We start from the raw sequence: 23304 nt of genomic DNA, 5'->3' as shown, positions 1-23304 counted from the left end.
GACTGAAACCAAAACATTATAGTAGTTATTATATTTGAAAATAATTATGCTAAAGCATATGATATGGATACTTACTAAAAATAAATTTTCCAGTATTAAAAAGAAAATTAGACATAAGCACCCAATACACTATCATTGCTCCAATGAGAGATACCAAGGAGAAAAGGAGACTTGACCACTGCCCAAAGGAGCCAAAATAATATCTGCAGACATCTGGATATTCCCAGGTAGTGGTATCCACTGATGCTAGATAAAATATAAAAGGGGAAAATATAATTAGATGTCAATTATATATTCCATATTCATAATTTGTGTTCTCTAAACTGATTCAAAATGTTTAGCAAAAGATTATGGGTGGGTATTTCACCACCAGGCATTAGACCATCTTATGAAATAACAGTAATTAAAACATTAGATACGGCAGATTATCACAACATTGTAAATCAACTATATGTCAATAAAAAAACAAAAACAAAACAAAAAATTATAGAACAAACATAGAAGAAGAAGTTAGGCCAATGAAATAGTACAGATAATCTGAGAAGTGGTGGTGGCAGTGGTTTAGTCCCTAAGTTTTGTCTGACTCCTGCGACCCCTTGGACAGAGCAGTCTGGCAGGCTACAGTCTATGGGATTCTCCAGCCAAGAACACTGGAGTGGGTTGCCATTTCCTTCTCCAGGGGATCTTCCCAACCCAGGAACTGAACCCAGATCTCCTGCATTGTAGGTAGATTCTGAGAAGTAGATTAAGGTAACTAATAATAGCAAGTGATAAACCAAGGCTAGAAAATAATCAATATGGGATAGAAGACAATATCCAATATTTGGCATACTTAATAATGGAGAAACGTTTTCTTGAGTCATAATTTACATAACATGCCAATTAAAATTTCAGACAATGAGGGAAGTGGGAAAGGTAATAGAGGAGTGAAGGATTAAGAGGAATGAACTATTATGTATAAAATAAGCTACAAGGATCTACTGTATAACATGAGGAATATGGAAAATATTTTATAATAACTATAAATGGAATATAATCTTTAAAAATTGTGAATCACTGTATTGTACACCTGTAACATTTAATATTGTACATTGACTATACTTCAATTAAAAATTTCAGAAAATTAAGTTAAAGAATTTAAAAAATAACTGAAAATTTAGATGACAATATAAAAATAGAAACTGAAAGATTGTTCTTTTCTATCAACTGAAGAAATAGAAACTACAATGGAAAAGATAGCCAGATATAAACAAACTAATATGATACAAAAGCCATTTCAAATATGAATACGAGAGAAACTGACAAGACACAATAAAGGGTTAACTGCCTACTTCATATAAAGAATTTAGGAGATCTATAAGAGCACCAAGGGGCTTGTGGATAAATGGGAAAGGGATATGATGAAATAATACAATTAAGAAAAACATACCACTGCTTGGTAGAGACAAAAAAACTGGAGGCAGAGCCTGGTTTGTTGATTCTCATTTGCTGAGACTGACTGAAATAATATACATCTATTTAGGTCCTAAACTACTTTAAAACAATCTAAAAAGTTATATCCCTGATCTAGAATTTATAGAAATGAGTGGACATGCTGGTACAACTTTGAGAATTGATTATAAAGGACACATTGCTCACATTTTCATATTTACAATTTTCACTTTTAGGAGATGCCAATATCTAGATCTTTTGGTAGGGATAGGTCAAAATGAGTCACAATTAACTGATAAGAATCATAAAATTCTCAATTTAGTTCTGGCAAAGATCTTATTTTTAAAATATGACTTTTTAAATTATTCTTCTGAGGAAATTAGCACCAAAGTAAATGAATTCTGCAAAGTACTAGCCTCTCAGAATTTCAAAGAAAGCCACTAAATTTATTACCATATCAGTTCTGCCAAATGCTATGAATTATGAGAAATAAACCTTTAGGCAGAAAATAGTTAACACACTTGTGAAATGTGTGTTATCACACATCAGTGATCCACCTCAACATCAATTCTTATTAATATCCACATCATTTATTTTTACAATGGTAAATTCTTACATATCATAGATCTTGATTTCACTACTCTGTAGCAGCAATAAAGTGTTAGAAGGCCCATCAGCATGATGACACACATTCCAGTAGTAAACCCAGCCTGTTTAAAAAAATAAAAATATAGAACAACATGTATCATGTCAGAATAAATTAATATGCAACCATATTAAGTTACTCTAAACAATTATCATAAATATCTGATAGCTAATATAAAACTAAATATAATAATCTATTTCTTTAATAATTTTATGTAGACTTATGAAAACTTGGAAAACTCACAATACAAAGAGAAAAAAATTCTAATACAAAGTGTGCTGAAAATTATATTACCTGTTTTATGCCCCAAGGAATACTTAGTATAGATGTTCCCAGCATGGTATTCCAAATCATAAAACTGAAAGCAGAGTAATAGTAGTAAAACATAAAGTTTGACTCTTCAAATATTTTAATTAAGACAAAAATTAAAATAATCAGTAATTTTTATTTACACATAATTTAAGTTATGCTCCAAAAAGTATTTTAACTCACATGGTTACTAAACTGGTGTTTTTACCATATCCTTCAGTGTAACATTGAAGTTTATAAGCAGAACCCAGTGGGCTATATACGTAGCACTCTTCTGGAGCTGGAACTACATGATCTGGGGCAATCTGGTTAAAAAAAAAGTAAAGAAATGTTAGAACCAGTAAATGTTCAACACAGGATATTTTCTATACAATAAAGTACCTGACTATAGACACACTTCCAACTATCAGGAACAAATAAACAGTGTGTACCCCTGATTAAAACATAAAAATCACTTTTTAAATATAGTAAGATCTAAAGGAGTAAGAGTTTAAATACTATAAATAATAAACTGTTCATCTCAAATGAGAATGAATTCTTAGAATATGCAATGGTCAAAGTATTTTTCTCTTTACTTTTACAAGACAGGAGGAAGAAGAGCCACAAAGACTGAAATTAAGTAATTCTATGTGGAAAGTACTGGGCTTTAAGTGAGGAGAATTTTAAGAATCAAGTGGGCATCAAATTCCTATGTGAATGTGGTTTTAGAGAAGAGGCAGGCTGGGAACTCAAACTATAAGAAATTGAGGAGTCAAAAGAAGGGTAAGAAAAGAATAAAAAATATAGACTGTTCTTTTAAATGCTTTGGTAGTAGAAGAAAAAGGTAAGCTAAAGAGGCTTAAAGTAAAGGCAAGACAAAGATTCTTAAAGACAGGAGATGTAAACAGTAGGGATGGAACCAATAGAGAGAGGTTGAAGACACACAGGAAAAGAATGATTAAATATGTATATATTTCTCATACACATAGCTCCCACTTGACCCCGACACATTTCTTTCTACCTCCCTATTCTGGGAGTTAAAAGAAATATGGTTTCCTGATGGAATTCTGACCATCTCACTGAGAATTGTCCTTTGAGAATATGTAGTCCTTACATATAATATTAAAGACATAAGAACTGACTGGTATAAAGCAAGAATCTTTTGTATCAGTACTTACTACATAAATCTACAACTTTGTGCTAGGTACAATGCTAGGTTTAGTGTTCAAGAAAAAATAATATATGGCTCCTAACTTCAAGAAGTTTAAATTTCAGTTAGAAAACATATAAAACAATTATATAAGGCTATAAGAATAAAAATTAAGTGTTCAATTCTGGAACACAGAAATGACAATAATAATAACAACAATAATGGGGACTGGAATAGTTGGGAAAGACCTCAAGGAAGTGACAGAATATTAGGCTTCAGTAGGTAGACAGGATACGAACTGATGCAAAAAGAAAGAATATCAAATCCTTCTCTTTTTATGCATACAATTTTTGGTGCCTTGTGGGGAAAGAATGTCTTGAATGCCATGCCTGTGGCTTTGTAAACAATTATTTCTTAGAGCTACAAAAGCATATATAGAAATAGGTCTGCCGCCTTCTCTTTACCCTCAGTCCTCTAGGGTCTGAGCTCTGCTGTATTCTACTATGGAGTAAAATAAAAAGGGACAGGACCATGTCTGCATCAGGCAGGAGATAAACTATGATATCTACCAGAGCAAGTTCAGAAAAAGTGAAAATCTAAAGCTATCAGGGATAGGATTAAAAAGCTAGAGGATAAGAAATTATTAGGAGATATAGAAAAACTGGGAGATTGGATCCCACACTCTGTCGGTGGGTCTAGGACAGTGCTTTTCAAACTTGAATATTTTTGTGATTCACACAGAAAATTTGTTAAAATACAGATTTTGATTCAGTAGATCTGGACTAAGGGCTGAGAGTCTGCCTTTTTAACATGCTCTCAGTGATGCTGGCCTGTGCAGGCCACACATTTATTAGCAAGCATCTGGGAGATGTTGGTAGTCAAATGATTTACTACCCTTCTCCAATTTAGAATAAAAATATTAAAGTAAGTGGGGAAATTTTCAGAAATAAAAGTTATAACTCTGCAAAGACCTGACACCTGTGGTTTCATATTTCTCTTCCTTTAAAAATCTTTTAAGAAAAATAATTTTGGGATTCTCAGAAAATGAGCATGGATGTATACACACAATCATTAAAATGGTCATATCATATTAATTTTAGGTCACTGTTGATATACTTTGATTAACTAGACTCATCTCTCTGTCAGTTAACAAAAGGGATTCAACTTGGTGTACAGTGCTGACAATTTCCAGGCAATCAACATACACTCAGAGTTAGACTGGCTCAGCTGGTATCTCTGAAGTTTGCTTCTGAGAATACAGCCTCTAGGAGGTCTGAACTAGACCTGGAGATACTGGATTACTTCTACTCCCCAGAGGGCTTAGATAATTCTCATATGGCACTAAGACTTTACCATAACTACTGACGTAAAGACCTAGAATAAGAAAAAGTGAAAAAATTGGGGGAAACAAATGATCCCACCCAGAATATTTTGAAAGTCCCTACTTTGACTACACAAAAAGATATCTTAGGAATTCACAAGGCCTAATATGAGACATCTGTGCTCAAGTGACTAGCTCAGTCCTTGCCCCTTGTAAACATCTAGAATGTTGAATTCCCTTCTCCCTTTTTATTATTACCTATAAAAATCATTTTTTTCTCAGAATGTTTCATTCTTCTTTAAACTTTCAAATTTCTGAACATCTCATATGTGGTAATTCTTATAAGCATGAAATTACTTATATAGTTTTGAATCTAAGATAATAATACAGATTTAATAGGAAGATGTAGCCTTCAATCTGATTTTTTACAGTCTCTTCCTATGGGCAGTTTTTACATTTTAAATGATTCAAAAACAAAAGCAGAAAAGAATATGTGACAGTAGGTGGACTGCAAAGCTTAAAATCTTTAATATCTGCTCTTTGACTCTTCCAACCAGTCCATTCTGAAGATCAGCCCTGGGATTTCTTTGGAAGGAATGATGCTAAGGCTGAAACTCCAGTACTTCGGCTACCTCATGCAAAGAGTTGACTCATTGGAAAAGACTCTGATGCTGGGAGGGATTCAGGGCAGGAGGAGAAGGGGACGACAGAGGATGAGATGGCTGGATGGCATCACTGACTCGATGGACGTGAGTCTCAGTGAACTCTGGGAGTTGGTGATGGACAGGGAGGCCTGGCGTGCTGCAATTCATGGGGTCGCAAAGAGTCGGACACAACTGAGCGACTGATCTGATCTGATATGATAAATTTCAGTTTCTCATTCCTATAGAAAATATCTCAAAAATTTTTCCATTATACCTACAAACTGAAAAATTGAATAGACTAAGCACAACTTATTATTTATTTTATTAATCAATGACCTAAACTACTTCAATAGTTCATCCTTCTCAAAGATTTTAGGATTATGGATTAGCAGAATTCAATCTAACAAATCTCTAGGGTGTTGTAAACATAAAGAGATTGTTTCAAATTTCTCTATGCCAGGCTAATAAGAATGAACTAGTCTGAGATGTAAGATGTATTAATTAGTATCTTTGACTTTCCATGATGCCATCCTTGGAATATGGCCAGCAAAAAGTTCAACCACTGGGAGTTGCCCTGACTTATGTTCACTGTTCATTTCAACTTCTTAGACAATTAGCAATGCTTTGCCCCTTACCAGTGCCCTGTCTGCAGGAGCGGTGAGCCGGCTGTAGTAATGAATCCTCTTGTTCATGGCAGAGGCATGGTCGCTAACCCTCTGAATGACATCATTCACACTGACGATGTTTGTGGGCTCTATATAGAAAGGCCTAGAGAAGGGAATATACACTTGACAAAGAACGTTCAGGCAGAAATTCTGGAAGTCAGCCATTGAAGAAAATGACTTCTTGTCCTCCATTAGAAATGGGATGTACCAAGGCAAGGCATTCACTTCTCACTTTTGGTGGGAAAAGAAAATGTCACAAAAGAAGTATTATCCAATGTATAGAATAAAGCTTTTGTTTCATAAAGTTCTTACTTTAAACACACTTTTTTAAACTTAAGGAATTTAGCAACAGAGGAGACATAACAGAAAGAGCTTCAATCAGTTATCAAAAAGACATATAGCAGCTGTCGGTTTTCAACAATGAAACTTAGGCACAGCTTTGAATATTCTCTGAAAAATGTTTGGCATTGAATCAGACAGATTACAGACAAAAACATTCCTCTATTAAAGAGTCTCTACTCCTTTATGGGCCAAAATTACTTCCTATGATAAATACAATTCCTATTTCTTGGTTCATGTACTAAGGATTAGTGATCTCAACCAACTCCCTTATGAAACTTATCCAAAGTACTATCAAATGGAACATCAAGACACTAGAGATATTTTGTCTCATTCTACTTTTCTTAGATTTCAGTAACATACCATTACATTACTATTTATATGCAATGTTTTCTCCTCATAACTGTGTCCCAATCAACCATAGATTCTGATTTTCAACCATCATGTTCAGTCATTAACCCATTCAGTTCCTTACTGAAACTCTCTCCATTTGCTTTCTTTCCAGCAATAAACTACTTTAAATGGAAAGATCTGCAGGGGTGCATGAAATGACTGTATTCCTCAGATCCCTTGAAGTTACAAATGAATTGTCTCCCAAACTGTATAGAATTTGCTATTTCAGATTGTACATAGATCCAAAATAATAAAGGGGAAAAAAAGCCAAGAGATTTATCACTGGTTCCCTGTAAGTCTTCTACATTCATAGTTCTGAAATAAGCTTAAAATTTCTTAAAGTATGGTAACCATTTTTGGAGACACTGTTAATCTAATCTTGCAGGAAGCACTTGAAAAACCAAGTGACTGGAATTTTAGTTTATGCAATTTTTCCAAATAACTCTGTAATATTAGAGAAGTTAAATTTAGCCTAGTCTCTCTAGTTAGCATACAGTATCTTTGAATCTTTTGTTTATTATTTACTCTCCACCATAGCACCTAAATATGGTGGGTACTTTCTAGTTCAATTCAAAAAACATCTAAGAGCATTTCCTAGAGCAAATAAGTAGATATAGAGATCAATATGATATATTATCTATAGTAAGCATATATTTGCTAAATGAAATCAGTGATGTCAATAAATCTCAAGGGGATACACTGAAAACAAGAGTCAGAGGCCAAATAAACTATCCTTACTTATAAATTTGGTAGCCTGAGATAATTACCACTCTTTTGAAGGCATTAGGTGTTCTAAATAATTTACATCTCTACTGTAGCACTCAGTAGTATTAAAAAAAGCAATATAAAAACATTTATGTCTGGGAGACAGTGAGGGGTCACATTCTACAGGACATTCCCTTCTTGTTTTGTAAGAATGATATCCCACAAAATTAAAAAACAAACTACAGCTTTAAGGCCAACATAAAGCAGAGCTTTAAGCTAATCAATGATAACTAATAGAGACTAATAAGCATGACATTGACAGAAAGAGATGAGAATGTTCTACTCGTAGCTTGTTACTCTGAAAATTCAATGGTATTAATATTTAATACCAAGCACTAAGTTGGCTCGAAGGCCTGTTAAAAAGCAGTCCAGGAAGTGTTCCAATTTCTTGGCTCCTGGCCTCTTACAGAAGTGTTAACTGTACCAGTTTAGTTGGCTTGGGTACTCAGAGAGCAGAATGACTCTGAAAGTTGTTCTTTTTCAACAGTTTTCATCAAGATGCTGAGTGCCTGTTCAAACAAATATTTTGGAATCTTTTCAATGCAGATTCTTTTTAAAAATATACAACTCAGCATATTTTAACTGAATTATTAGAAACATATGCTAAAGCTTCATCTGAGAAAGCAAAAAATATGAATTATATTTCTAAATTGAACTTTTGTTGAATTTGAAAACACTTTTAAAATTGAAACTATACAGAGAATATTCAGAATAAAACATTTTTTGAAAACTTTTTCTTTTGAACAGTTTCACATGAATGCTCCCTATCAATGGTACTTCTCATTTGAAATGCAGCTCAACTGTGTCACACTGGAAAGAAATTATAATATTTCATGCACAAGTTATGTTTATCTCACCTTAAAAATATTTATGGTCATGCTACAGAAAAAAAAATGTTTTTAACATTCAGCAAAATTTTTAAAATATTTAAAAATGTGACTCAAAACCCTGTATTTTCATTTAATACACTTATAAACAAAGAAACCTTATTTTTACCTAACACCTTTTCTAGGTTCCACTCCTTAAATTCCTTAAAAATTTTTGGCTTTTAAATCTGTCTCCACCCTTCTACTGACCAGTTACGCTTCTCTGAAATTTACTAACAATTCCATGACTCTTAAGAAGGTTCATTCTCACAATGAAGACTCTTGATTTAAAACTATTTCTTTATTCACATCTCTATGGAAGATGAAACTCTCAAACACCTACCAAATTGGAACTGTTTGTTAGAAAATGAAAAGAGAATCAAGTATTCACAAAAACCCCATGCAAATAAACATTCAAAATAATGAACCCACTGTACTTGTTTCTACCTGTTTGGTAAAACACTGTGTATGCTGGGCAGCTTTTCAATAAAGAAGACAGAAAAGAAGTTAATCAAGCCATTGTGCCTAGATATTTGCTGCTATAAGAAAAATATTGGTAATTTCTGGCTTATAGACACATTTCTTGCTTCCTCTGATGCCTAAATAACATTCTCTTCCACAAAAACCCTGCCCTATGCTCCAACTTTACTCAATGTCTCCTATTAGGGAAATTAAAATGGAGGAAGTCTTGTTCAGACTTCAGAAGCAGGAGAGCAGGCCTCTGACCCACTTCTGACCTGCCTGGGTACTGCCCGGATTCCATGCCTGCCTGCAAACACAGCAAGTCAGGCGGCACTTTAGATAAGAGAGCAGGTTTCGAAATTCTTGAGCCCCTGGAGGTCTGGCCAACACCCTGGGGTCTAGCAAAATTCTAGAGGTGAAACAAACAGCATTGTAAAAGTTAAAAAAAGTCAGAGCTGCATTTTTGTGTCTGGAATTATAAGTGGGAGCCCTTGAAACTGCAATCTGAAGTCTCACTCGTGATTGGATGCACTGCCTGGGACCTTTTCCCAATTGGGACTCCAGATTGCTGTTAATGAGGGACTTCCCAGCACTGTTTAAGTCTGGAGGTTGGCTGGCCTAATTTGGTGCTGTCTCTATTTTTTCTATTTCTCTTCTTTTAATGACTGTATGTTGAAATTAAGTCAAATAATCCCCTATTAACTATTGAAATTGTGTGTGATGAGTGGTTTCTTTAACAAATCCTTTGAACCTAAAAGGAAAGTAAAAATTTCGGTAAAACATCTCCAAAGGTTGAGCCTATATAAGCTCTTCTCTTTTTATTAGGGTTAATTACTTTATTGGTTCTCTAGTTTATGAAATATTGTTTAAGTGCCAACAAAGTATTAAGCACTGTGTTAAATATTAAATAATCAACAGGACATAGAGCCTCAAGGATCACAGTCTACTGGAGAAGAGAGGTAAGTGAGCAATTTCAGTTCAGAGAGGAAAAATAGAAAAAGAGAGAAAGTGATTATGAGCAATAATAGGAGCAAAAAGGTTGTGTGATGCTGGGTACGTGCAGAGTACATAGAAGGGGAAACTAAATCATGTCTGGCAGACCACAAGAAAACTATTATTGAAGTGAATCTGAAAAGATACAAAGGAGTTAATCAAGGATGAGGAAAAGAAAAAAAATTGTGCTTTAAAGAATGGAAAAGTATGTAGAAAGAACCCAGAAAGGGAGCAGGATAAATGTTTTAAAACTACAAGTAGTAAGAAGAGAAGTAGTGAGAGACGAGGGAAACCTGGGTTAGTACCTGGAGGACTTCACATGCCAATAGACATAATCCTAAAGGGACAAATTCTCAGTCTTCTTAGTTGATTCCTTCTCAAACCCCCAATCCTTAAATGTCAGGGTAATCCAGAGTTGAATCCATTTTCTCTTCTCTATCTACACTCAGTCTCTTGGTGGACTCATTTAGTCCCATAACTTCAAATATAATGTGCATGCTGATGGCACTCCAACTATTATCTCCAGCCTGAACTCCGATTCACATATCATAACTGCTCTCTGCTACCCCTCTACCACCCCATCTCTAGGATTTGTGTACCACACTAACCCCAGTACCTTCCTCACCATTCCTGACACACTGAAAGCATGCATCTACTTTAGGACCTTTGTTATTACTTTAAACAGAGGCTCTGAAGGCCTTTCTCCTAAATGTTTTCATGGCTTGCTTCTTTACTTCTTTCAAGTCCTTCCTCAAGGTCCCCTTTCTCAATGAGACATTTGGTTATCCTTGTCACCCTACCTAAAATTTCAACCTCTGTTCTCCATCCCTGTCATTTCTTATACCATCTCTGCTTTTCTGCCTTACATTTGCTCTCTAGCATTTATACTATCTAGCATAATATGTACTTTTTATTTACTACTGATTACCTCTAATAAATAAAAGCTTCACGAGAGCAGGGATTTTTGTCAGTTTGGTCACTACTCTATTCCCAGGGCCTAGAACAGTACCTGGCATATCATAGGAGCCCAATAAAATACAGTGAGTAAATACATTTTGAAATCACTTTAGAAATATAGAAGTTGGAAAAAATACTACAAAGATTTCCCATATACACTTCATGCAGGTAAACCCCCAATGATGATGTCTTATATAACCACAGTATGACCATCAAAACCTATATTGCTTTTATAATCAGAAAAAAAGTTAATCAAAAATCATGAAGATAACGTTTTTAACTTTTCTTTAGTTTAAAAAAATTTTAAATAAATACCTGGGGGAGAAATGATGGAGGGAATAATCAAAGTATCAAAAGCTATAAAAAATGAGAAGCAGCAACCTAAAGGAAAATTAATTTAGTATGGTATCCAAAAGCAAATTAAAGACTTTTCAGGATTAGAGAATGATTGTGTCAAGTGCTACTGCTAAGTCAAATGAGATGAGGACTAGTCTATGAAATGACCACTGGTTACCTGCATGTGAGCAGTTTTGGCGGAGTAGTTAGAGCAAAATCCTGAATGAACTGGGTTCAAGAGAAAAGTTTGGTATGGTGAGTACAAATAATCCTTGCAAAGAGTTTTCTGTAAAGAGGAATGAGAGCAATGAAGTGGTAGCTGAAGAGGTAAGTGTAAATACTATAGGAAAATGCTTTAAAAGCATAGAAAATATAAAAATCACCTATAATCCTACAACTGGTTATCATTAATAACACTTTACCAACTTCCATCTCATGGAAAAAATATAATGACACAGCATAATATGTTCATCAGAATGGTAAAATTTAACAATCTCACAATATCAAGTACTAGTAGGAGGCAGAACAATGGAAACTCTACTGGGAATATAAGCTGGTAAAACCCCTGTGGAAAAGAGTCTGGTACTATCTAGTGAAGTTGAATATGAAAGTGAAAGTGAAGTCGCTCAGTCGTGTCCAACTTTCTGCGACCCCGTGGACTGTAGCCCACCAGGCTCCTCCGTCCACGGGATTCTCCAGGCAAGAGTACTGGAGTGGGTTGCCATTTCCTTCTCCAGGGGATCTTCCTGACCCAGGGATTGGACCCAAGTCTCCCGCACTGCAGGCAGATGCTTTAACCTCTGAGCCACCTGGGAAGCTGAAGTTGAATATACATATACACTGCTGCTGCTGCTGCTGCTAAGTCACTTCAGTCATGTCCGACTCTGTGCGACCCCATATATACTATTACCCATCAAATTTACTCCCTGGGATATATCCTAGAAGAGTTCTCGTATATACCAGGAGACACATACAATAATGTCATTCTTTGTAAAAGTCCCACAATGGAAATATCCCAAATGTTCAAAAGTAGAATGAATAAATAAACTGCTGATACTTATAGAATAAAATGCTAGAAACCACTGACAATGAAAGTAGTTATGTACCACTTGGATGAAAACTATAATGCTCAACAAAAGTCACAAAAGAATATACACAGTAGGATCCCATTTACATGAGATGCAAAAACAGGTAAAACTGAATTCAGTATTTAGGGATACATAGACAATAAATAATAAAGAAAAGCAGGAAAATGATCACATAAATGTCATGAGAGTGACTACCTATAGGGAGGCAGAGGGATGTGTTTGGTGAAAGACACACACCTTCAAAATAGCTTCAAAACAGCTGCTGTGCAGCTAATTTCTAGACTTCACTGTTGGTTGGATGGGTGTGGGCTTTATGAATTTTTAAATTGTACATATGTACCATACACTTTTCTGTATACTGTATATAACATATGATTAAAAAGAACTTTAAAAACAGATCTTAAAGTAACATATTCTTTCAAAATTCAGTAATGAGATCAAGAGGGACCCAAAAATTCTTGTGTACCAAACAGAAATTTGCTGGTTATCTTGTGGCAAAATATCTTAAAGATTTGTTAAACTTAAATAAGAATTAGCTACCTTTTTTCTGTAACAAGACAATTGTTCCAATGTTGACCTCTTCTATGATGACTTGTGGCTGTCAAGAGTATGCTACATAGGTACCCAGAAGGTATCCAAAACTAAAATAACTCCCCACATACCTAATCTGTCTCCCTTCAAAGTAAAGATATTGTAACAATGACTGAGAAAGAAGTTGCTTTTTGAAAAGTAATTTATTGCCATTCTGAGTGACATTTGGGATTCTGGTTCCCTGACCAGGGATCCAACCTGTGTACCCTGTATTGAAAGCTTGGAGTTTTAACCCTGGTCTATCAGGGAAGTCCCTGAAAAAGCAGTTGCTTTTTAAAAAACTCACATTATACAGAAAATATTCTGATAATGGATATTTTAAAATGTTTCCATTGTTACATGATTTTATTGTTGAAAATAATGTCTGTCACCAATAAAACTCAAAACTGCAATTTTATAGGCACGGATTAAAATTTTTCTAATGTTTAAGAACTTCCAAAGAATCTAAATGGTCTTTGAACATATTATTAACCACACAAAAAAATCAAAGTAAAAATTGTAATAATGAAGCAAATGACAACACCAGTATCTAGGTATTAATTTTGTATAATACTAAGTATTAATATCTTCACTAAAAAGTATTCAGAGTATAAAATGGCTAAAAGTCAGTGACATTAAACATTCAATTTATTTCAAACATGAAAATTTACATTTTGCATAAAACAGTATAAAAAACATTATAAAGTTATAATTCCAATGTAAATTATTAGATCTGAGTGTATCTAATCATTCTTTCTCCTTTGTATCCTTCTCATCAGAGTACCTTCCAAATGGATATCCCTGAAGTATTTAGCTCCCCTCTAATGTACTTTCAGACCCGTGAGGTAGCTCCTCCATTCTGGCCAAGAAGCTACTGGCTTGCAACAGTTTTGATTTTAATTCCAGTTAACCTGAGAAGGATGATTCTGTTAATTTCTCCCTCCCCTCAGGAAAGAGATTAGCTGCTTTCTGAAGGCTCTCTCTAAACCAGTGTGTTTTTTTAAATTTTTTTCTAAAGGAGAGGAGAGGTGGGAGGATAGACTGGAGAGAGAACCAAGAAAGGTGAACAATGCTACCGGTTGTTTCCAAGTTAACAGTATTAAACCAATAAAAACAGGAGTATTTGGGGCTTTAAAAACATTAATAACAAGGAATACCAGAATACACAAACTAGCACAGCAGTCACTAAATGTGATTGAGTCATATTGAGAAGGATAAAAATTTACCAGGCAAATTTCAACAAAAACTTCCATATATTATTGTAGGATGAGCAGAAATGAATTTCAAATTATCTTGAATTACTATTGTGGCAAGGTGTTAGAAGATTTTCAAAAATAATAAAGCATATTCTATTGTTATTGTTAATATTATAAAGTAAAAATAAAAGTTTTAATGTACTGTTAAGTAAAATTTAAAGTTATTTCTACTGGGATTCCCTGATAGCTCAGTTGGTAAAGAATCTGCCTGCAATGCAGAAGACCTGAGTTTGACCCCTGGGTTGGGAAGATCCCCTGGAGAAGGGAAAGGCTACCCACTCAGTATTCTGGCCTGGAGAATTCCATGGACTGTATATTCATGGAGTCACAAAGAATCAGATACAACTGAGTGACTTTCACTTCTTCAAAGTTAATTCTATCAAGATCATTACATAATTTTTAAATTTCTATTTTTGTGTTTTATAATATACATAATACAGAAGTACACATACAAAAAATAAAAAATGAAACAAAAAGAAAAAAAAGTACATATACACACATATAAATATATACAGTTCCAATTTTTCAGCTTATTTTTTTTAACTGATAAGGTTGGTATGATAAAAAAGTAAATGCTGATAAATACCTGGCTATGGGTATTTACCTGATAAATACCTGGCTAAGGTTATGGGTTCTTTATTTTAAAATTCTAGGCTGTTACTTAGTCACAAGTAAAAATCTTTCTTAATGACACATGGACAAAGAACTTGACCTGAATATCAATTCTCAGGACTATACAGTTTAATTAAATACAGATGCTGCTAAGAATGAATTTACAAATTCTTTCAGTGCAATTCATGGTTTCAAATTTTGGTTTTTAAAAACCCATAAATTGTTTTAATTCAACTGTGCTGAAATTAAACAATCTCTTCTTTCATGGCTACAAAATGATCAATAACATAAATGTAAGGTTCTTTTTGTTTGTTTTGATTTTAGTATCAGCACTGGAATGAGGCCAAAAGAATTGTATAAATAAACATCAGGAACTTTCAACAAAGTTAAGATGCTAGAAGCACCTGTAAGTATATACAAACATAACAGTTCTTCAGTTTTTCTCTAGGTTGATATAAAACAGTAACACCACCACCACCACCACCCCATCCTATTTTTTACCTAGAAAAAGCAGTTCCAACAGAACACCATGAGTGACATTCTACAAAGTAAGATTGAAGTGAACTCGCTCAGTCGTGTCTGACTTTTTGCAACCCCATGGACTGTAGCCTACCAGGCTTCTCCATTCATGGGATTTTCCAGGCAAGAGTACTGGAGTGGGTTGCCATTTCCTTCTCCAGGGGATCTTCCTGACCCAGGGATCGAACTCAGGTCTCCAGCATTGCAGGCAGACACTTTACCCTCTGAGCCAATGAGGAATGTGAAATTCCCAAGAGGGCACACTCTCCAAGCACATTCTTTCTTTTGCTCATTTTATCAGAATGCTACAGTAAGTCCCAAATTGTCTCAATTTCTTTAACTGCAATAAAGTAAGAGTATTATTAATTTTTGGAAGAAAAGAATGTCTTAATTATAAATTATAACTAAGATATACTTAATTATATACTTAGTTGTAATTATTTATATTAATTATAAATAAGTAATAATATAAATTATAGATATTATAGGCTTCAACCCTCAATGTCACACCCATTATTACTCTCCTTCTTACACAAATCTACCAAAAGAATTTCTGGAAGAGAAATAAAATTTCTAGTTTCAAAGCCTAATTACTCCCCATTAAAAAGACAAAAAGCAGGGGAAAAGAAAATTGCCAGGCCAGAATTTTAACTAAAATTTCCTCAAAAGCTGGAAATGTAATGAAATATTTCAATAAGTATATATATTGAGACAAGTCTTATTTTTGATATATACTTATGATTCTTCAGATGAACACTAGAATTGCTTTCTTCATTACCTTAATTGTTACCTAGTAATTGAAAACACAAAAAATTCATCTACTCTTTAAACAGATTACCAGAGAAAAAGAGCCTTGCTCTTATTCCTCTCCCATAACTTAAGAAAGGAATACTAAGGCGATCAAACCAGTCAATCCTAAAAGAAATCAACCCTGAATATTAATTGGAAGGACTGATGCTAAAGCTCCAATACTTTGGCCGCCTGATGCAAAGAGCCGACTCACTAGAAAAGACCCTGATGCTGGGAAAGATTGAAGGCAGGAGAAGAAGGCAACAGAGGATGAGATGGTTGGAAGGCATCACCGACTCAATGGACATGAATTTAAACAAACTCCAGGACATAGTGAAGGACAGGGAAGCCTGGTGTACTATAGTTCATGGGGTCCCAAAGAGTCGGACACAACTTAGCAAATGAATAACAACAACAACTTATCAAGCTTTAGAAATCTTTATCATGACCCTCAAGAAAGGTAAATGGGGACTTCCCTGGGGATCCAGTGGCTAAGGGCTGCATGCTCCCAGTGCAGGGGGTTTGATCTCTGATCAGGGAACTACATGTGTGGGATCCCACACACTTGCAACTAGAAGTTTGGATGCCACAACTGAAGATCTTGCATGATTCAACTAAAACCTGGTGGAGCCAAATAAGATTAAAAAAAAAGGTAAAAAGACACTAGAAACAAATGGTCTACATAAACTGGCCTTCAACCCAAATGGCAAACACTGTAGTAGCCTGACCAGAATCCACTGTTGGTTGTATGCCATGTTACTTAGCAAACCACTCCCAAAATAACCGAACAGTCTGATAAGGCAACAGTCCAACATGAAATCTGCTGCCAACTGGCTCTTATCAGCTAATTCTACATATAGGAAAGTTTTATAAACAATTTAGTGAAAAAGAAAATAAACAGTGCTAGAAAGGGGATTCTGACACAGGAACTTCCACGCATAGATGGCAGGAGTATAAAGTTGCACAGCCTTTCTAGATAACAATTTGGCTATATAGTAATATATAAAAAAACCTTAATTCTGCTTTCCATCCTTTTATTCTAATAATTATACTTTTGAGACTCTACTAGAAGAAATCAAAATATGGTATAAATATGGCATGTAGAAAGCTGCTAAGCAAAGCATTATTTAAAATAATTAAAATTGTGAACAGCTTAATAGTTAAACATTGTTAAATTATGATATGGTTAAATAAATAATATGCATTTATATAAAATGATATTTAGAAATAATTCTTAATATGGAAAAATGATCATAGCTTTTGGGGGCATTTCAATGATCCTTAACGATAATTTTTATTGTAAAATTTTTTACAATTCCTTGAAATCTGGTACTTTCCCCTTACTTATTATTCTTAGCCTCAGTCATAATCCCTAGAATTTATGGCTAAATTATCTAAGCTAAAACCCTTAGAAAACCTTGCCAAAGAACTCTAGATGTGCTGCAGAGGCCTAAGGTTCAGGGAGAGGCTGGAGACTGTTTAATTATCTAAAAGGCTCATTAGATTAGAACAACTATTAGAAGCAACTGTGAGGGTGGAGAGAAATTAAGGTGAGTGGACCTTACTTTTTTAACTTTTCCAGAAGTACCAGTCCCTACAGTTGCTTACACCTAAGTCCAGTCCCTCCTTGCAGACCAGAGGTTGTTAGTTACAGCCAGATAGGACAAGTCTGGCCCATAGTCTGTTTTTATCAATAAAGTTTTTATCAGAACACAGCAAGGCCCATGCAGTTACGTGTTGTCTATGGCTGTTTTCATTCTACAATGGCAAAACTGAGTGCATGTACATATATTATTATATATACATATACAATATATATATATATAAATACATATCAAATATTTATAACCTCTCTTTTACTTTTGCTGAGTGTCTATCTCCTTCCCCAGAGTGTCTAGCACCAAAAGGAGCTTAGTGAATGCTTACCGACAAAAGGAAGGGATAGAACAAAAGAAAGGGAGGGAGGAAGTAGACAGCAAGGGACAGAAGCAGAGAAGGAGAAAAAACAGGTAGGCAGGCAGACAACTAAGGAATATTTTGCAGAAGTAACAACAACAAGTAATAAAAATTTAAATTGAAAAAGTTAAAAAAATTAAAATTGTATATAGTATATGATCTCATTAAAACATCATTGAAAAGGACAGGAGAAAATATACTAAAATGCTTTAACAACACTTGCCTCTGTATGATAGGTTTATGTTTCTTTATGCTTTTGTCTTTTTCCAGAACCTTCTCCATACAAGAACAAAACAAAATCTCCTCTTAGAGAAAAAAGATAAATTTATCATCCTATAGAAGTACAGTTGACTTAAACACTGTTTGTAAGAAAATGGGTTTTCACTTTGTATATACTATTTTTATCCTATATTATGGGAATGCTATATTTTCTGGATAAGCTGTTTTTTAATAAAAGTCATACACTGTTTATATTGAGGATAATACAGATGTTATATAAGAAAATTAAAATCACCCATTAGAAATAACCAGTTAACAGTCTAGTATATTTTCAGATAAGTATAGACCCACATACATGCCCTCTGCACTCAGGTGCACAGAAACATGAAATTAGTTTTACTTGCTTTTGAGCTTTACATAAAGTGTAATAACACAATGTGTGTTTTTCTGTTTAGCTTCTTTCGCCAACATTATCTTTCTGAGGTTCATCCATATTCTTGTTTGCAGCTGTAGATTGTTCATTTTTATAAATGTGTAATATTCCATTACATGAAAATATGATTTATTTAACCATAGCTGGTTGGTGGGTATCCAGGTTGTTTCCAGTTTGGCACTCTTATGAATAACTTATAATCTATATTTTTGTACATGTCCCTTGGTGAAATGTTTCTATTGATTACAAATAGTGTATACTAAATGCTAGCAGATAATTACAAACTCTCTTGCAAAGTGATTATACTAATTTACACTTACTCTAGTACTGCATAATCACTCCTATTGTTCTACATCCTTGCCTTGATTTGTTTTCATCATTGACTGATTTCTTACTTTAGGTTACTGTTTTCTGTCTTTTGTTCCCAGATTTTCTATCTGGGCCCTTTTTTAATTCAGCAAACATTTTCTATGAGTTTGGTTCTTTTTTATATTTTTAGCCAGTGCCAAAATTCTCAATCTTATTTCAGTTTCCTTGAACATATTAAAAATAGTCTTTAAAAGTCTGTTTCTGATAACTCCATCAGCTGGATCATCTGTCAGTCTTTATTGTATATCCAAGTCTCCAATTTCTAATCATGTTGGTTTATCTTCTCTGCCTAGCTATTTTTAAGTACCTGGCATTGTACTTAATGGAATTTTAGTATACAGAAAATAGTATAAATAAGTTGAAGGCTTAGAATAATATTATTTTCTTTAGAAAGGATGTACATTTGCTTTGGGGAACCAATTTAAGACACTTAGCAGACCTAGATTACTTTAATTCAATTTTAGGAACTGAGATGAGTTAAAGTTGAGCTACAGTCTCTGAAAGAAGACCATTCTATTTCCTGTTCAGTCATATTTCTAGGCTTTTCAGCTTGAAGTTTGCAGGGGCCTGCCTACTTTTAGTGAGCACTGAATTCCAATTTTTCTCCCTGTGGCCTTGTAAAGCTGTCAAAAGTTCTGTCAATTTAATAGCTTCTCAGCTAATAAACTTAAACTAGAATTGGCAGATACTCTTGAGGAAATGCTGCACTTCCCTTTCTTGGTGCCCTCCTTCTTCGAGATCTAGATCCTACTGTTCTTGTCTTATCAGTTCTCCTATGTCCATAGGCACATTAAAAAAATTGGAGGGGTGGTAAGTTTTTCTAGTTATTCTAAGCAGTTGGTTGGTCCAAATTCCCTAGTCTGCCCTTGTCATAAGCAAAATCTCCCTTGTCCTCTTTAATTAAAAAAAAAGTAATAGATTAACAAGACTTCCCTGGCAGTCTGTCTAGTAGGTCTAGTAGCTAAGACTCCACATTTCCATGGCAGGAAGCATGGGTTCAATTCCTGGCTGGGAACTAAGATCCCACATGCTGCATGGCATGGCCAAAGAATTTAAAAATAAGTAAAATAAAAATACTTTATTAAAAATGATAGATTATTAAAATATTAATTCACATACTGTAAAATTTACCCATTTAAATGTGTGATTCAATAGTTTTTAGAACATTCATGGAGTTGTCTCTCAAGCACCAAAACCAATTTTTTGTTTTTTGGCTATGCCATATAGAATGTGGGATCTTAGTTCTCCCATCAGGGGCACCACTTGTGCCCCCTGCAGTGGAAGTGTGGAGTCTTAACCACTGGACTGCCAGGGAAGTCCCACCATAATCAACTTTAGAACTTTTCATCACTCCAAAAAGAAGTTCCATTATTCCCTCTCGCCAGTATCTGCAACCATTAATCTTCTTTCTGTCTCTATTGCCTTTACCTAATTTAGATAGTTCATATAAATTGAATCATATATTTTTTTTGTGTGTGGCCTCTTTTATATAACATGTTTTCAAGGTTCATATATATTGTAGCATATATTGACACTTTAATCCTTTTTTTATGGTCAAATAATATTATGTTGTATGGATATACTACATTTGGTTTATACATATATCAACTGATGGATATTTGGATTGGTTCCACTTTTGGCTATTATAAATGTTATGGACATTTCTTTATATTTGTTTGGAAATATGTTTCAATTCTCTTGGGTATATACCTAGGTGTAGAATTGTTAAGTCAAATGATAATCCTGTATTTAACATTTGTAGGAATTATCACACTGTTTTCAAAAGTGGCTATACCAGTTGCAAAAGAAGTCATGGGTATGAAATGAATAGTATGGGAAACAAAGTCAGTGTAGTATCTTTGTATGGTGACAGATCATAACTAAGCTTATTGAAGTGATCATTTTAAAATGCACAGAAATGTCAAATCACTATGCTGTATAAGAGGAACGAACTGCGTTACAGGTCAATTATACTTCAAAAACAAACAAATTCATAGAAATAAAGACTAAATAGAAATAAAGACTCTACCAGAGGCCGGGTAGAGGAGGAATGGAAGAAGACAGGCAGTGAAAACATATAAACTTTCAGTTACAAAATAAATATGCACTAGGAATATAATGCACAACATGATAAATACAGTTAATACTGCTGTAGGTTATATATGAAAGTTGTTAAGAGAGTAAATCCTAAGAGTTCTCATTATAAGGAAAAATATTTTTTTCTGTTTTTAAATTTTTGTATCTACATGAGATGATGGATGTATATTAAATTTATTCTGATAATCATTTTATTATGTAAGTCAAATCATTATGATGTACAGCTTAAACTTATAAAGTGCTGGATGTCAATTATATCTCAATAAAACTGGAAGGAATAATGAGTGGCTATATCATGTTTCAATTCCACTAGCAATGTTTAAGGATCATGCCCTCTTTTTAAGCAATTATTTTTAACACCCAAATTTACTAGCCTTAATAAAACAGACCAATTATGTCTCAATAATGCTGAAATAAAATAGAAAATATTTATAAAATTATTCTCTAACCATAATAAGTGAAGTGAAGTTGCTCAGTCGTGTCTGACTCTTTGTGATCCCATGGACTGTAGCCTACCAGGCTTCTCCTTCCATGGGACTTTTCAGGCAAGAGTACTGGAGTGGGTTGCCATTTCCTTCTCCAGGGGATCTTCCCGACCCAGGGATCGAACCCAGGTCTCCCACATTGTAGGCAGACGTTTTACCCTCTGAGCCAACTATAATAAAGGAGAAACAAAATGAAAGTAACATACTAAAGTAATAACAATTTTAATATATAAGAGCTAGGGTATAACAACACTCAAAGACAGGATGAAGACCAATGGCTACATCAATTTATAATAAATAAGCCAGAATTTAAGAGAAGATTAGAAGCCATTCTATGGAAGAAGTACAATAAAATAAAAAACCAGAGGCATTGGTAGACATAAAAACTAGTGTTAGAATAAATAACAACAAGTCAGATATGAATTTGATAAAAGAGAAATAACCTTAATTGAAGTAGTGATACATGCCAAGTTAAATTATAAGCTAACTGAAATAGAAAAAATGAGGAAGTGTGATGATGTTGCAAATGAATCAAACTTTTTAAAATAAGTATAGCACCAAAGTAATTTTCTATGTCACTTTATAGAAAAGTATTTCTTAGCTTGAAATGTTGAGGCATTCACTTATCTCTTAATATTTAAAAGCCCTTAGAAACTATACTTGGGGACAAAGAAATACAGAATAGATTGCAAGATGAAATCTTAAAACAAGAAGCCATAGGAAAATTATATAGTAGACTTTTGGAGACAATTTGAGATTAAGACTAAAATATAACAGGCAAGACAAAGATACATAATCTCAGTATGTTTCTTTTATATCAATTCCTTATCTTTGGGCTACAGTCATCCATTAGGCTTTTGACAAGATCCCTAAATTTCATGAGCCTCCAACTTAAAATATTTGATTTTGTCTGTTTGTTAAAAGGAGTTTTAATTTCCTTTAATAAGAAAATTGAATGAGTTTGCAATGGGTTTCATCACTTTTGCAGTAATGATATAATTACTTAAGAAAGGAAAATCCAAATGGAGTTGGTATTGCTGAGAGTTTTCTGAAAGGGAGCCAGGAAGCCATTAAGGAAGTATGAGTTATGCAAGTCTCAGCTTGGATGCAGTCTGACCTTTTGACCTGATAAGCAAGTTATTTAGAACATCTGCCAGAAACTCAAGATACTTATCAGACCCTTACCCTAAAATAACCAGTAATTTACATCTAGGACCCCTATCCTAAAACAACTTGTGATTCCTTAAGGATGAATAACAATTCTTTCCAGGCAAGTATTAACAATCTCATGGCTTTCTGTCTTTATAAGGCCCTGACTTTCTCAGAACACTCTTTCAGGATTACCCAAATGTGTGTCTCCTGAATTATAATTTTAAGACACCCCCCTCCCCCACCACCATAAACTCTTTTCTTATTTGCAGCCCACTACACTTTTTTGGCGGGGGCGGGGTTGATACACTAAAATCCTTTTCAACTATATACTTGGAGGTGTTATAACACTAAGTAGAACTGAGTAGACAGAGAAAAATGCTAGGCCAACTCTTCATACTCTTTCCTCCCAACAAAACACGCTTGATTGACTGGCCCTAACGAGCACTAGTCATACTCCATTATTAGGCTTCCTCTTTCTTCAGATTTGTCCAAATAATGTTAAT

The 23304-nt window shown here is 34.2% G+C and overlaps 1 protein-coding gene across 10 annotated transcripts in view; it reads right to left on the bottom strand.

Moving 5' to 3' along the window:
- Window positions 1–23304, bottom strand: part of SLC38A9 (solute carrier family 38 member 9) — a 101581-nt gene that overhangs the window by 58969 nt on the left and 19308 nt on the right. For 8 of the 10 annotated variants that reach the window (XR_003507151.1, XM_027519988.1, XM_027519993.1 and 5 more), the window contains exons 3-7: window positions 6116–6248; window positions 2570–2691; window positions 2372–2435; window positions 2048–2141; window positions 76–246 (exon numbers count right to left, since the gene is read on the bottom strand). Coding sequence is in view for 9 of the 10 variants with exons in the window: in XM_027519988.1 (XP_027375789.1) it covers window positions 76–246; window positions 2048–2141; window positions 2372–2435; window positions 2570–2691; window positions 6116–6248 (584 nt within the window). In the remaining variant the exon portion in view is untranslated. Of the gene's footprint in view, window positions 1–75; window positions 247–2047; window positions 2142–2371; window positions 2436–2569; window positions 2692–6115; window positions 6377–23304 lie in introns of all 10 variants that reach the window. The other 2 variants (XM_027519989.1, XM_027519990.1) reach the window with 1 other exon arrangement.

The sequence above is a fragment of the Bos indicus x Bos taurus genome, chromosome 20 (genome assembly GCF_003369695.1).
Source record: "Bos indicus x Bos taurus breed Angus x Brahman F1 hybrid chromosome 20, Bos_hybrid_MaternalHap_v2.0, whole genome shotgun sequence".
Taxonomy (NCBI): domain Eukaryota; kingdom Metazoa; phylum Chordata; class Mammalia; order Artiodactyla; family Bovidae; genus Bos; species Bos indicus x Bos taurus.
This window is presented reverse-complemented; position numbering and strand designations above follow the sequence as displayed.